The 15,565-nt window shown below is 36.7% G+C and overlaps 1 protein-coding gene across 5 annotated transcripts in view; it reads left to right on the top strand.

Annotated features, from left to right (window-relative positions):
- The first annotated feature begins 3,583 nt into the window (after window positions 1-3,583).
- Window positions 3,584-15,565, top strand: part of AGO4 (argonaute RISC component 4) — a 61,844-nt gene continuing 49,862 nt past the window's right edge. For 3 of the 5 annotated variants that reach the window (XM_031962134.1, XM_031962135.1, XM_031962133.1), the window contains exons 1-3: window positions 3,719-3,921; window positions 7,107-7,272; window positions 15,079-15,199. In XM_031962134.1, coding sequence (XP_031817994.1) covers window positions 3,903-3,921; window positions 7,107-7,272; window positions 15,079-15,199 — 306 coding nt within the window. In that variant the 5' untranslated portion in view covers window positions 3,719-3,902. Of the gene's footprint in view, window positions 3,922-4,027; window positions 4,226-7,106; window positions 7,273-15,078; window positions 15,200-15,565 lie in introns of those variants that run through there. The other 2 variants (XM_031962137.1, XM_031962136.1) reach the window with 2 other exon arrangements.

Consider the following 15,565-nt stretch of genomic DNA (forward strand, 5'->3'; position numbering starts at 1 on the left):
AAAATATGGGAAAAGAGGTGTTATTAGTCTGACTATCAAACTGAAGGTCTACAAAACTGTTGTATTGACTTCATTGTTGTATACCTGTGAAACCTGGACAGTGTATCAGCACCAAACCAGGAAACTGAATTGCTTTCATAAACACTGTCTTAGGAAGATTCTGAAGATCACCTGGCAGAATAAGGTACTGAAGACTGAGGTCCTTTCTTGAATTTTGTTTCTAATTCTTTGTTGCCACAAAAAATGTCAAGCATTTCAACTCTACTATAGCCCAGCTCTGATGGACAAGCTACATTGTTTGAATGCCTAACTTAAGCTTGCCTAAAAGACTTTCTTATAGTTTATGGAGAAATCACACAAGGTAGGTGTTCACATGATGGTCACAAGAAGAGATACATGACACTATCAAAGTCTCTCTGAAGAACTTTAGAATTGATTGCATGACATGGGAGACACTGGCACAGTATTGTCAAGCATAGTGTGCCTCAGAAAATGTGCTTTTCTTTGTGAAGAAAGCATATTTGAAATAGCTCAAAAGAAATGCAAGATGCATAAATTTAGATGTTTACATGGACTATTTGTGTCCAACCTATGGAACTGGATTTCAAGCTTATGTTGGTCTGATCAGCCAGTTAAATGTCCTGTAACTTGACTCTAACATAGTGACGTCATTTTAGTTCTCTTCAAGGATAAAAGTCAACAATCAAAACTCAAATAACCCTTATTTTTATGTAAATTAATTTTAAAGTTTCCCCTTTGCCCAATTCTAGTTTTTAAGGAACTGTTTTATTCCTTAAATTTCTTGGAACTTCTTTCCATTGGTTGACTTAATTTTCAGAAATTTCTAGATTTTCTTGGATTGCTCTTTAATTTTTTTCCTAATTTTTCCTTAAACTCTCATTTTTTTTTTTAAAGTCCTCTTTAGGACTTTAAAGAGACTTTTAGGCTCTTTCAAGAACTCTTTTTGGGCTCGTGACCATTTGACATTTTTCTTTGTCTGAGTATAAACCCAGATCTTCTCAATTCCCATAGTAACTATCTATGATTGGATTCTTTCCCTTTTGCTTATAATGTAATATTATATTTATATATTATTAACTCATAATATGCTATATTAATATACTATGTTTACATAAATATAAATTATATATAAATTTGTAAATTCAAAAAATTTTATAAATATTTTTAATGACATTGTTATTTTAGTGGCTTATTAATAGTCTAGTTCTAGTCCTGAGGAGTGGAAGCTGATGCCTTAAGCTTCAGGTTTTTCATACTTATATTTTTTGAGCTCTGTCTGGGTGCCTGCTGTGTCCTGAGTTACAGCTTGAGCCCCCACAGATATATTGTAATTTCAAATGCTCTTGCTCTCTGATGTCTCTCCCACAGCTGCAAATTTCAGCTTAACCTTCTGCTCTAGAATTGAAGCCAGGGACTCTGCTCTCCTGAAAGTCACCACAACCAGTAAGGTTCCACAACCAGTAAGGTCCCTGCCCTACTCTGCTACCACACTCACCAAGCATGCCTCACTGCCACCGTCTGGGGTCTGAGACCTGGGACCTGGACCTGAGACTGCATCTATTCAACATACTCAAGCTTGCATCTTGTGACAGTGGAGGGTCTTTCAGCCCTCTCTGGTTCAGCTGTTTGATTCCCACACTGCTCTTAAGATGAAAGTTCCTGCCCTTTGTTGATTCAGTGGAGTGAGCCATGTTTCCATTTCTATGGGGCCATACTTTAGCCACTAGAGAAGGACAAACTTTCACCTCAACTTGTAATTATTTCTGAACCTCAATTTACTTTGAGGTGATGTTGTTTGTGGGAGAATTTTGGAGAGCTTGGTACTTCCTGTTTTATTCCACAATCTTTCCAAAACATTCTCAGAGTTTATTCCATTGCATTCATATACCAGTTTAGCCATTTCCTAATCAGTAGGTAGCTACTTTGTTTCCAATTCTTTGTTACCACAAAAAATGTTGTCAAAAGTATTTTGGTACATATTGGAAACTTTGTTTTTGTCCGGCGACTTCCTTGGAAATATATAGCTACTAGTAGAATCTCTGGATCAAAGGATACAGATGGACATTTTAGTCATATTGTTTGCATAATCTGAATTGTTTTCCAGAAAGGTTGTACCAGTTCACAGCTACACTAGCAAGGTACCTGATTTATTTGGAGGAATGTAACTAAGAGAAAAATCCATTTGAGGGAGGCTTGAGTTGGCCTTTTAGATCTTGTGTAATTTCATTAGATGATACTAAGTTTGCTGGGTGTCCTGAATATGTAATTGTTTCTTATTTACCTTTGAACTCTTTTAACTGAGGAAGTACACATATTTGATTCTAGTGTGATATTGTAATACCCATCATATTTTTCTCATTATCCTGAAGATAATAGAAGATCTCATTTTCCAAACTTAAGAGCTGCAAGGTCCACAGGGCTGGCCTTGTAATTGTGGAACAGAGAGTATGAGCTAGCTGGTTCCTATATTATTATTCCCCGTTATTATCTATAGAATTAGAGCCCTGGTCTCTATCAGTTTGCTAGGCTCCATGAAACAGAACTATGATCTCCAAGAGTGCTTGGGGAGTTCCTTGGAGGAGGGGGTGAGCTGATACCTAGAATGTAAAACCTTCAGGGACAGTAGTGGCTTCAGGTAAGCCTGTTTCCTCAGTACTTTTCTGGGCTTAGGCGGTCCAAATGCCTTTTGTTATTGCTGGCTTTGACCTTAGCCAAGTTGTATTCTCTGAACCTGTTCATTCATCTGTAAACAGAGCTGGATTCAATTCAACATTTAGTGTCTATTATGTGCCAAGGACAGGGGCCAGAACAGCCCCTGCTTTCAAATAGCTCACATTCTACTGTATATAGGTATACGGTACACAAACTGTACCCGATCAACGCAAACAGAAAAGAAGGAGGTGAGGAGGCAGCCATCAGGAAAGGCTTCACGGAAAGAGGAGGAACCCTCACCCAGGCATGAAGGAAGTTGGGGGGGGGGGGGGAGAGAGAAGTTTCCAAAAAGCAAGTTCCAGGCTCCAATGTGCAAAAGGCCCAGAGAGGGGCTGTGGTGCTTGGAGAATGCCCGGTTCAGCAAGGACATAATCGTGGGTGAAGTATAAGATGACTAGATCTGAAAAAGTTAGGAGCCCGAATGAGCAGGGCTTTAAATGGAGGGTGGGAAGGGCATCCTACGGAGTTTCCAGATTTTATTTTGGGCCAGGATCGGGCTCAGACCAACTTCTACCAGTTTTAAATCTTAGGGTCTTCTCATGGGGCGCCTGGGACAGGCGTGAGCCACCTGAGGTCGGAGCACCGGGCACAAGGCTAGGGACTGAGGGAAGACTGGACGGCCTGGGCGCCACTGTACCATACCTGTCGCCTCAGTCTTTTCTTCACTTCCCGCCCCAGCTGTTCTTTTTTCTCCCCTCTCTGCCCGAGGCGAGCACAAGGACATGCCCTCCCAGAGGTATGGGACGCCCTCGCGCCTGCGCGCCTCTCTTCCCGTGTCCCCCCCTCCTCAAGCGCGCTCCCGGCAGAGCCTGAGCGCGTGCTCGATTGCGCGCCCCGCCCTCGGGCCGGTGTGCGCGCGCTAGCTCCTGGTCGCGGCGGCGGCGGCGGGGATTGTTTTTGTTGTCGCTAAGACCGGAAGAACCACGGGAGCCCCCTCCCCTGGGCGCCGCCGCCGCCGCCGCCCCCTCTTCCTCCTCCCCCTCTTCCTCCTCCCTATCCCCTCCCCTTCACCCCAGTTTTCCGTCCCAAACCCATCCCCCCCCATCGTCAATATTCCGGAGATCAAGAGGTACGCGGCGGCGGCGGCGGCGGCGGCGGCGGGGCCCTCAGCGGGAGGCGCCGCTGGGGAGCGGGGCGAGGCGGCTCCCGCCGCCGCCGCCACCGCCGCCATGGAGGCTCTGGGACCCGGTGAGGAAGCGAGCGCGGGGGGCGCGGCGGGGACACGCAGGCTCCGCGGCCGGGGCGGGGGGCGGGGGAGGGGACTTGCGCGCGCGTCCGCCCGCTCCCGGCTCCCCCCGCTGGCCCCTCCCCACCCGACCCCTCCCGGGGGATGCCTGTCAGCTCTGCCGGGAACTGTCCCGTTTCCCTATGAGTGGAGAAGGGACTCTGAGAAAGTGCCGCCTCCGAGGATGGCTCTCTTGACCCCTAAAGACTGAGGGGCCGCGTAGCCCCGACTTCTCCACGTGGTGGCTAGGTTCTCCAGGTGCACGAGGTAGCCAGCCTCCCCCTTCCTACCCCCTCCTCCTTATGTATGTGCGTTTGTCCGTGTGTCCGTCCCTAGGGCAGGCAGTCTCTAGCAGGACTCGGTGGATGTCTGCCTGTGTGTATGCGTGCGTGTGCCCAGAGCCCGGTCTCCCCTGCCTAGCCTTAAATTTCCCCAGTATTTAGACTTAGGCTGTTCCTACTGAGTCTTGAGAGTTTTTTTAAAGCAATCTCTTGAGGTGCCTAATACTTGACCAAAAGCTAGGCGATCGGTCTCCTCTTCAGGAATTGTCAGGATGTTACAGATGCCTTGTAGACATCAGATAGGGTTTACTGGATTGTAACCAACAGGTGCTCCTCTTTTTTGCTCTGGCACGGGACTTTTATTTATTTATTTGTTGGAATGGGGAGTGAGTGTAGATATATTGGCTCTGAAAAGTAAACTTAAAGTGTGAACTAGAAAAGATATTTATAATAGTTTTGTAGAGCATGAACAAAAAAATCACGTTTGAGGGCTTTTGAAACTTAGTGAGTTTTTAAGTACAATTAAGTGATTACCCTTGTTTGCTGCTTTAAATTGCCTAAAAGACCTTCATTATTTATAGATCTGGCATATTACTAGAAAAGTCTCTCCTTTAGAGTAATTAAGTTGGAAGGAACCTTAATGTTAATCTTGTCCATCTCCCTCATCTGACCTTATTTAGAGGGTAAACGACTTTCCCAAGGTCATTCTCTTTGATGGAGCTATTGAATTTTATCTTTTCTGATTCCCAGTATTGTGCCCATACCTTCTGAACTATATCAGTAATCACATCTTATTTAAGACATTTTTTCAGAATGTGAACAGATCTCTAGGATCAAGCCAACACAAAAAGGATGAAATGCTCCTCTTAATAAGAAAACCAACTTAGAGATATAACTAAAAGTTTGCTTTTAGTTATAGTTTTCTTTATTTCATTCATCCCATGTAAAAAAACTGTTTTTAGTGTAAAAATTTAAGAGTATAACTAGAAGAGTATTGGACTGGATTGGGTCCTGGGCCTTCTTGTGCCACAAAGCATATCGTAATAGGTGACTTTGGATATGTCATTTATCCTTAAAGCCTGATTTGTCTTTCAGTCATCCAACTCCTCATGACCCCATTTGGGGTTTTCTTGGCATGGATGCTGGAATGGTTTGTCATTTCCTTTTCCAGATCATTTTACAAATGAGGAAATTAGTTAAACCTCTTTAAGAATTGTCAGGATGTTGCAAAAATCGGTTAACATATAGGGTTAGTCGATTTGACCAAGGTCACACAGTATAATAGTAGTCTTAGTCTGATTTAATTTTATTGTAGTTCAGTCAGTTTCAGTCATGTCTGACTCTTTGTAACTCCATTTGGGGTTTTCTTGGCAAAGATATTGGCATGGTTTGCTATTTCCTTCTCCAGCTCATTTTACAGTTGAGAAAACTGAGGCAAACAGGATTAAGTAACTTGTCCAGAGTCACCAGATAGGAAGTGTCACATTTGAATTCAAATGAGTTTTCCTGACTCCAGGTTATCCACTGAGCCACCTGGTTGCTCCAAAGTAAAGTGAAGGATTTCAATCAGATAAATTCTTTAGCTTTCTTTAGTTATGAAAAAAACAATCCCCGACCTTTTCATTTCTGACCTCTGCCAAGGAAGAACAGCAAGTGTTTACACAAGTCTTAATTTTTTTCTCAGTCCACCTTTACCCTACATCATCTAATACAGAGTATGGAAAAGTAAATGACCCAGGGATGGGAAGGGTCATTTTCTCCCTGTTTTGACTAAATGTGTTCAGTACTGTACTAAATCAAATATTTTTTTAACATTTATTATTTATCTGTCATTCTTTGGGAAATGATTCCCTTTCTCCAGAACAACCTCTTGGTTACCAGGAAGTAGGTATCAATACTCTTGAGTAAGAGCTATGAGGTTAACCAATTAGGTAACTATTTGCTTTTGAAAGTGGATCTTAAAAATTCCTAAAGGGCACTAGGGACAATACCAAGTACACATTATGTGAAAATTAGTTGTTAGGGGTCTGTGAGCACTGAAAAAACTTAAGTATCTTTTTTGTACAAAAATTTAGATTTGCTACATGTTAATAAATATTTTTAAAACTTGAGTTATGTTTTAATATCTTTTATCAAATGGGGTCAAAAGCAAGTGCTCTGTTCCTCAAGTTTGAGAGCACAGCTACTTCTTTGGGAAAATTCATTTTCCTTTGCCGGAATATATTCTCATTTTGTTCTAGGTGAAAGATTATTACAGTCATGAACCCTTAAAATATCCATTTTCCTGTTTTAACTAACCGTGTATTAGTTTATTTTTATTTTTACTTTTATCTGTATTTAATGCTATAATTAAAAGAGAATAAGCTAATTCAACCTAACAAATCACAACACTCTTGTGTTATCAAGATGCCAACAAAGCTAAGAAATATTTCTGTATGTGAGAGCCTGTTATTGTCCTAATTTGCTTTATTTTCAGAATTTAAATAAATTGATAAAAATAACTATTAGTTAATCTCTTGCTGCTGAAAATCAGCCTGTGCAGACTACAGTGATATAGACTATAAAACAGTATAGGGCTAATAGATCATCTCTGACCTTGGAATGGTACCCATTTCAAGAATATGGAAGTGGCTTTGTTTTAAAATACAAATACATAAAATGACCTATCTTTGGAACCACTCAGAGCCCTGTCCAGTAGGCCAAATTTTATAAATTAGTGTGTTGGTTTATTTAATCTTAATGTAGTTTCCTCTTTTCAATTGTCATTCATTAGCTTTGGGATTTCTAAATATTCTGACAGTTTATGTTCACTATGGGATAATTGTATTTTATCAGAGAACATAGTCATTGTTTCTCTATTTCTTTAGGACCTCCAGTCAGCCTTTTCCAGCCACCCCGTCGTCCTGGCCTTGGAACTGTTGGGAAGCCAATCCGTCTTCTAGCCAATCATTTTCAGGTTCAGATTCCTAAAATAGATGTCTATCATTATGATGTGGATATCAAACCTGAAAAACGGCCACGTAGAGTTAATAGGTAAGTATTATAGATAATGAATTCTGGAAGAAGTTCAGTTGTGTAAAAGAAAAACAAAGATGGATCATTCTGGCATCAACTGTGACTTTGAACATTTTGTTTTCTATATTTTTAAATTATTTGTAGCCTTGTTTCTTATTCATTATTTCTTGAATAAATTTGATCTCTCCAATTAAGCTGTTTGAGGGCAAGGTTTATTTCACACAGTATTCTTATATTCCCAACAGTGCCTACCACTAAAGTAATAGATTGTAAACTAAATTGAGTAAAGATTTAGAGGTCAGAAAAATGGGCTCTAACAGGAGGCAACAAGAATTCTCAACACTTATGGATGCAATTTGGAGGGATTGTTCTAGAAAGTGACATAAGGTGGAAATTTAAGATTTCAAAATAGTCCCAGTGGTAAGAATAGATATAGGAAAAGACTAATGGAAGTTGAAAAAAATAAAGGATCACCCTCAGTTATTGAACAGAGTAGAGCCTGTACCTATTAAGAGTTTTTCAGATTGTTTTATAACTAAATCCCAATAGCAGAGGTTGATGATTCTCTAAATAGTAAGAATATCTGCTTTTTTCTCTGGTTCCATCTACTACTAAGTGACCCTTAGGCCTTAATACAGTATCTTGAAAATGCTTTCTTCATGTACAATTCCCTTTTTAATTCTTGTGCATTTGAATATTTGCTTTTACTGGCAATTATTAAATTTATTTTTAAAATAATTTTTATTGATTAAATCTTTCACTTTTATATCACCTAAAATTTCTCGTCTATCCCTCATCTCCTTCCTCCCATGAAAGCAAAGAATACTTTTTTTTTAAAGAAAAAGAAGAAGAGAAAAAAAGCAATCAGTAAAAGTACATCAGAAAATATATGAAAGTCTATGCAGGGTTCCATACCTGTAACTTCACATCTCTGAAAAGGAGTGGGGGAAGATATCTTCTTTTATCTTTACTTGGGGACCAAGCTTGTTCTCTGTAATTTGGGCACATTCATTTTCAGTCATTTTTTAATTGTCTTACATTGTTTTTGTTATTGTACATCTTTTCTTCTGATTACTTTGCATCTGTTCATGTAAGTGCTTGTTTTTCCATTTTTATCATATTTGTCATTTCTTATAGCACAATAACATTTCATTATATTCATATACAACAGGTTTTTTTTTTTTAGTCATTCCCCATTTGATGAGAATCTACATGTTTCCAATTCTTTGCCAGCATAAAAAAAATACTGCTATAAATGTATTAGTGTATATTGAATCTTTCTTTCTCAATGACATCTTTGGGACATGTGCCTAGGAATCTGTAGTTCAAAGATTATAAACATTTTACTTAATTTATTTGCATAATTCCAGTTGCTTGCCAAATGGTTGTATTAATTTACTGTTCCACTAATAATGCACTAGTGCACTCATCTCTCTACAAACCCCCCTAACTTCAGCTGTTCTCATCTTTTGTTATTTTTGCCATTTAGTTCGATGTGAAATGAAACCTCAGGATTGTTTTGATTTGTATTTCATAGTTTATAGTTCTTTTGAGAACTGTTCTTGTCTTTTAACCACTTATTTTTGGGGGGATAGCGCTGGTCTTATCTGTTAATTATCTGTATATCTTATATAGTCTTATTCAAGAAGTTGGATACAAAGATTTTTCTCCCTTTCTGCTGCTCATGCTAGATGGATTAATTTTGTAGAAGCTTTTCAGTTTTAAGTGATCAAATTTGTTTTTAATTTGGAATTGGTTTTTTTTTTTTCCTGAGTATTTTTTTAAAAAATTATTTATTTTTTATAACTTTTTATTGACAGAACCCATGCCAGGGTAATTTTTTTACAACATTATCCCTTGCACTCACTTCAGTTCTGATTTTTCCCTCCCACCCTCCACCCCTTCCCCTAGATGGCAAGCAGTCCTATATATGTTGAATATGTCCTAGTATATCCTAGATAGAATGTATGTGTGCAGAACCAAACAGTTTTCTTGTTGCACAGAGAGAATTGGATTCAGAGGGTAAAAATAACCCGGGAAGAAAAACAAAAATGCAAACAGTTTACATTCATTTCCCAGTGTTTTTTCTTTGGGTGTAGCTACTTCTGTCCATCATTGATCAATTGAAACTGAATTAGGGCTCTTTGTCAAAGAAATCCACTTCCATCAGATTACATCTTCATACAGTATCGCTGTTGATGTATATAATGATCTCCTGGTTCTGCTCATTTCACTTAGCATCAGTTCATGTAAGTCTTTCCAAGCCTCTCTGTATTCAACCTGTTGGTCATTTCTTACAGAACAATAATTGGAATTGTTTTTATACCATTTGTGATTCAGAATACATCTGCTACTCTTAGCTATTTAAAAGGTATATGATGGGCTTCTCTTCTATTTCTTTTTTTTTAATGGCATGAACTTTAATATTCAAGTGCTGTAGCCATTTTGAATTTATTGTGGAATATGGTACAAGATACTGGTTTAATCCTAATATTTTCAAGCTGCTTTTCAGTTTTCTTAAGTAGTTCTTATCAAATAGAGTTCTTTCCTAAGTAAATCGCGTTTTCAAGTTTATTCAATATTAGGTTATTGAGTTCCATTATTTCTGCTTTTCCTTGGACTAATCTATTGCATTACTCTACTTTTTTTTTTTTTTTTTTTTTTTTTTTGACAAATACCAAATGGTTTTAATGATTGCTGCTTTATCATACAGTTTGATTTTTGGAAGTCCCATGTCCCCTTCATCCCCTTTTTTCATTTTTTTTTTTTTTTGATATTTTATATCTTTTGTTTCTCCAAGTGAATTTTGTTATTATTTGAGTTCTATAAAATATTTATTTGGAAATTTTGTAAAACATTAAAACTTAAAATTAAGCTTTAGTATTATTGTCATTTTTATTATATTGACCCAGCCCAGGTATAAGCAATGACTATTCCTCCAGCTATATAAGTTATTCTTTAGTTTTGCAACTGTCAATGCTGAAAAATCACCCGCTCATATATCTTGTAAATAAAAAGCTATAATAAAAAATAAATAAATAAAAATAAGTTATTCTTTATTTCTTTAGGGTACATTTTGTAATTGAACCTGCACAGTATTTTGTATGCTTTAGCCTCAAATATTTACACATTTTGTAGTTATTTGTAATGAGATATCTTTATTATTCCCATTTGGATTTTTTTTTTTAACATAGAAATGTTTATTTCTGAGGATTTATTTGCATCTGACAAACTTTACCAAAGCTATTATCTCAATTAGTGTCTTGCTTGATTTCCTAGGAACTTAAAAGCAAACCATCATTTCACTGACAGAGGATAGTTTTTTGCCTCTTTCTATAACTTGAATTTCTTTCTTTCGTCTTATTACTTAAAATTTCTAGAATTATTATAAAGTAATAGAGTGAAAAATGGTTATCCTTCCTATAGGTATAAATCCATAAGTATTGGAAAAGTTTCTATTATATCCCTATTTTATATATTAATTTCAGATATATTTTATTTTACTAAAAAAGAAAAAAAAAGAACCCTCAATGCCTTATTTTACAGGATTTTTTCCCAGTATATATTATGGTTGCTAAACATAGAATAGAAAAAATTACACAATTCAGTCAGCAGGAGAGGCAGTTTAGTATAGAATATATAGAGTAGTATAAAGAGTTGGAATTGGAGACAGATCACCTGGGTCCAAATCCTCACTTTAATATTTATTAGCTGTTTGACTGCAGACGAATCACAAAACTCCCATATTGCAGGGTTGTAAAGAAAGCATTTTGTAAATTTTAAATATTATAAAAATATCAGTTATCTTTTTAGCAGTTATATTTCTTATAAATTAGTGAGTTGACTTTTGGCAGTAGTGGAAGCAAATCTTAAAACCTAGCATGAATAGGCCTATAGCCTTCCCTTATTAATATCATTATTAAAAAACAACAGACATTTATATAGTGCCTTAAAGCTTGCAAATATACATTTTCAGACATGGCGAGGATTCTTTTTTCTTCACTGTACTTATTTGGAAAAAGGGCAGGTTCTACTGAAGAATGGGAAGCAATTTCAAAGTCAGAATGATTAAAAAAAAGAGAAAAGCATCAGTTAAACATGTCAAAGGGTGCAGCTAGATAATGCAGTGAATAGAGAGGGATTGGCTCTGAAGTTAGGAAGATTGAATTCAAATTTGGCCTCAGACATTTGATGCTTCCTAGTTGTGTGACCCTGGGCAAGTCACTTAACCCCAATTGCCTTAACCAGAAAAAATAAAAATTTCTTGGTAAAAGAAAAAGATAAAAATCTGGAAATCATGTTATATAAATTCTCATTTGAGCTTCACAATTTACCTGAGGAAGTACTACAGGTTTTATGCATGTTTTATGTGGAAATCTAAGTTTAGAGAGATATAATGACCTATACTTTCCCTTGCTCACACACCTAGTATAGAGGTGGGATTTGTACTCAAGACTTTCCATACTTTATGCCCAGTACTCTATTCATCAAGCTTATGAGTTTACTGCTGGGCTTAAGAAGTGTGTCAATTATGATTCTGGTGAAATTATTCTGGACAAGTTTTGGACTGCCAATCTCATAAGAGCCACAAATTAGTAAAAGATTTCTGAGTTTTTTGTTTTGGGGATTTTTTTCCTTCAATTATCAAGAATTTGGATTTTTTCTTCCTTTTATTTCCTCATCTACTGGAGGAAAAAAGAAAGAGACATTCTTCTAATAAGTATACGTAGTCAAGGAAAATAAATTTCTACATATCCAGAAATGTAGATCTTATTTGATATATTTAGCATTCATTATTAAAAGTCTTCTGGGATTATGATCTGGTCATTGCATTCATCAGAGTACTTAAATTTTCCAAATTGATGTCTTTACAATGGGGTTTATGTTATATTAATAGTTGTCTTAATACTGTTCATGTCAGTCTGTGTTAGTTCATTCAGATCTACATAGGTTTCTCTGAATCCTGTGTATACTTTAACATTTCTCACGGCACAATAATATTATTTATACATATATGCCATTATTTGTTCAGCAATTTCTCAATTGAAAACCTCATTAGTTTCCACTTCTTTTCCATTACAGAAAGAGCTATTATAAATATTTTTATACCTATGAAATCCTTTATATTTTTTTAATCTTTTTGGGAGTATAGGCCTGCAGTGGTTTTTCTTGATCGTAATGTATGGTCAGTTTTGTAGCTTTGAAGGCATAGTTCCACATTCCTGTCCTGAATGACTAAGCCAATTACAGTTATTTTCTTTTTTTATAAACTTTGCACATCTGATAGTTGAGAGGTGAGAAGTCAGTTTCTTTGTGTTTCTCTTAATTATTGGTGATTTAGAGTGCATTTTTCAAGTAGTTGTGGTTGGCTTAAATTTCTTCCTTGAAAATTGTTTGTTCATATCATTAGCTCTTTTATCATTTGTAGAATAGTTCTTGTTTTTTATTATACATATGAATCAATTACTTCTATCCCTTTGGAAATTTGACCTTTATCATAATGACTTGCTGTCAAGACTTTTTCCCAGTTAAATATTTCCTTTCTAATCTTAGTTATGTTGTTTATTTGTGGGGTTTTATACAAAATCTTTTTAATTTTGTGTAAACAAAACTTATTTTCTATGGGTTTTTCTATCCCTTATTTGGTCATGACTTCTCCTCCTACCCATGTATCTGAAAAATAATTTTTTTTCTTACTTCTAATTTGTTCATGATATTATCTTTTATATCTGGATCTATATGTCAAGATAATCTGATCTATTTGGAGCTTTCCTTGGTATTTCATCTTAAGTGTTGATCTAAACTAATTCCTGCAAGACTGCTGTCTAGTTTTCCAGTTTGGGGTCATATAAACAGGCAGTTAGGTTCATTTGCTTCTGTATATTGCATATTTATTCTGTTTCATTGATCAACTTCTCTTATTTCTTCAGTACCAAATTATTTTGATGATTAGGACTTTGTTATACTTTGAGACTTGGTATACTTGGGCCCCATTCTTTCCTATATTCATTATTTCCCTTGAATTTCTTAACCTTATGTTCATCCAGATGATTTCGTTATTAATTTGTCTAGTTCTGTAGAGTACTCCTTTGGTAGTTTGATTAGGTTAGTATTCCTATACATTATAATTTATTTCTACTTTTCTATGAAAATGGGAGTGTAGGACTAAGGCCATATTTTTAGATCATTGCAAGTGTGTGAAAGGAAGAATAGGATAATGCCACTTAAGCATATTAGCTGTCTTTCAGTTATCTTATAAAACTATGAAAACTTTTGCTTTGCCTACATTCTTAAGCTGCTGTTTCAGAAATTCTAAAAGAAAATTTACATTTCTTAAGGGAGTGGAAAGTACAAAGATATATACCTTTGTGTAGCTTAGTGGAAAGAATGCTGCATTTGGAGTCAGGACCTGGGTTTGAATTACAGCTCCACTGTGTAGCACTTCTGTGACTTTGGGCAGTCACTTGACCTCTCAGGGATTCTGTTTCCATATCTGTAAAATGAGGTGGTTGGAGCAGGTTATATGAAGTTTCTTCTGGCTCTGAATCCTAAGTACATTTTCTTTTTTTTTCTTTTTTCCTTTCTTTCTTTCTTTCTTTTTTTCTGAAGCAATTGGGGTTAAGTGACATGCCCAGGGTCACATAGCTAGGAAGTGTTAAGTGTCTAAGAGCAGAATTTGAACTCAGGTCTTCCTGACTTCAGGACTGGTGCTCCATCCACTGTACCACCTAGCTGCCCCTCTAAGCACATTTTCATGTGAATTGTCTTAAATGCAATATTTGGCTTGTATAATTTATTTGGAAAGCCCGAGTCCTTATCCTATCTAGGCCTTAGTTTTTGCCTTTATAGAATAAGGAAAGTGGAAAAGACTTGAATGTTTATAATATATTTTTCTCCTAATATTTCATGACACTATGACTAAATCATCTCTGACACATTGTTTTAACCATTTGTGAAATAATTTTGTGCATAAGAAATAATTCCCAATGCTTGAGGAATCCTGTATATTGGTAAGGCTCACATACCACATGCGTACAGTTCATGGCTTTTCACTGCTCCTGTGTTTTACACTGCACAGACTCCGTGCTTGGGCACCACTGACAGCAGCTGTGTTTGTTCAGTGCCAGGGCACAATATGTTATGCTATATGTATGCAGGTCATGCCTTGTTTTGTTATGTGATATACTACATTAGTACATTTTAAAAATGAGATGTTCCAATGTGCTTCTTTCTTCATTTTATATATGAGCATTGTAGAATAAAGACAAACTTCATATAGAGTAACTGTATCATCATTTAATATCCAAGAGAACCAATTTATTGCTTTGGGAAATGATCTTGATCTTCTATTCCTGAACTGCTTCCCACTCTACTCCTGTGTTCCAATACTTTGAGGTTCCCCCCCCCCCCAAATCTGTGTCATGCACTTGGAGGTATTCATCACTGGTGGGTTTTAAATAAATATGAATTAAGTACCAAATTAATTTTTAAGCTTTTTTTTTTCCCCTAGGAAGCAAAAGTAGTACTGCTAATCTTGTTGTTTATGGTTTGGCTTTTTTAAAGCCCTGAAGGATTTTATAGCCTATGCCAAAAATCCTATGCCAAATTTTCTCCTCCCTCAATTTATGTTGTAGGTTTTTCAGAGTTTTTTTTTTTTTTTTTTTTTTTTTTTTTTAGGAACTAGTAACTTGCTTTAAAAAAAAATGATTTAGCCCTGAAGTCCATCATATAATTAGTTTTGACTTAAAATTAGATAGTTGAATATGGGTTGGTACTTTCCTGGCTATTGACCATTTTCAAAGCTAATTTCTTTTGTTGTTTAAGGGAGGTGGTAGATACAATGGTGAGACACTTCAAAATGCAGATATTTGGTGATCGACAACCTGGTTATGATGGCAAAAGAAACATGTATACAGCACACCCATTGCCTATTGGACGGGATAGGGTAAGTATGGATAATAGGTGGAAACAAGTCATCTTGGCCTAAAGTCACTTAAGTGAATGAAAAAACATCTATTTAGTACCTCTTTTTTTATAATGCTCTATAATATAATGGTGATGACTCTAAGAAGGCAGCTCGGTGGCTCAGTGCATAGAACACTGGACCTAGAGGGAAGGAAAACCTAGAGTTCAAATGTACCCAAGACTCTATGATCTTGGACAAGTCCTTTAACCTTTGTTTGCCTCAATTTCCTCAGCTGTTAAATGGAAATAATAATAGCCCCTGTCTCCCAAGGTTATTGTGAGGATCAAATGAGATCATATTTGTAAAATACTTAGCACAGTGCCTGGCTTCATAGTAGGCACTATG

Source organism: Sarcophilus harrisii, chromosome 3, assembly GCF_902635505.1.
Source record: "Sarcophilus harrisii chromosome 3, mSarHar1.11, whole genome shotgun sequence".
NCBI lineage: Eukaryota > Metazoa > Chordata > Mammalia > Dasyuromorphia > Dasyuridae > Sarcophilus > Sarcophilus harrisii.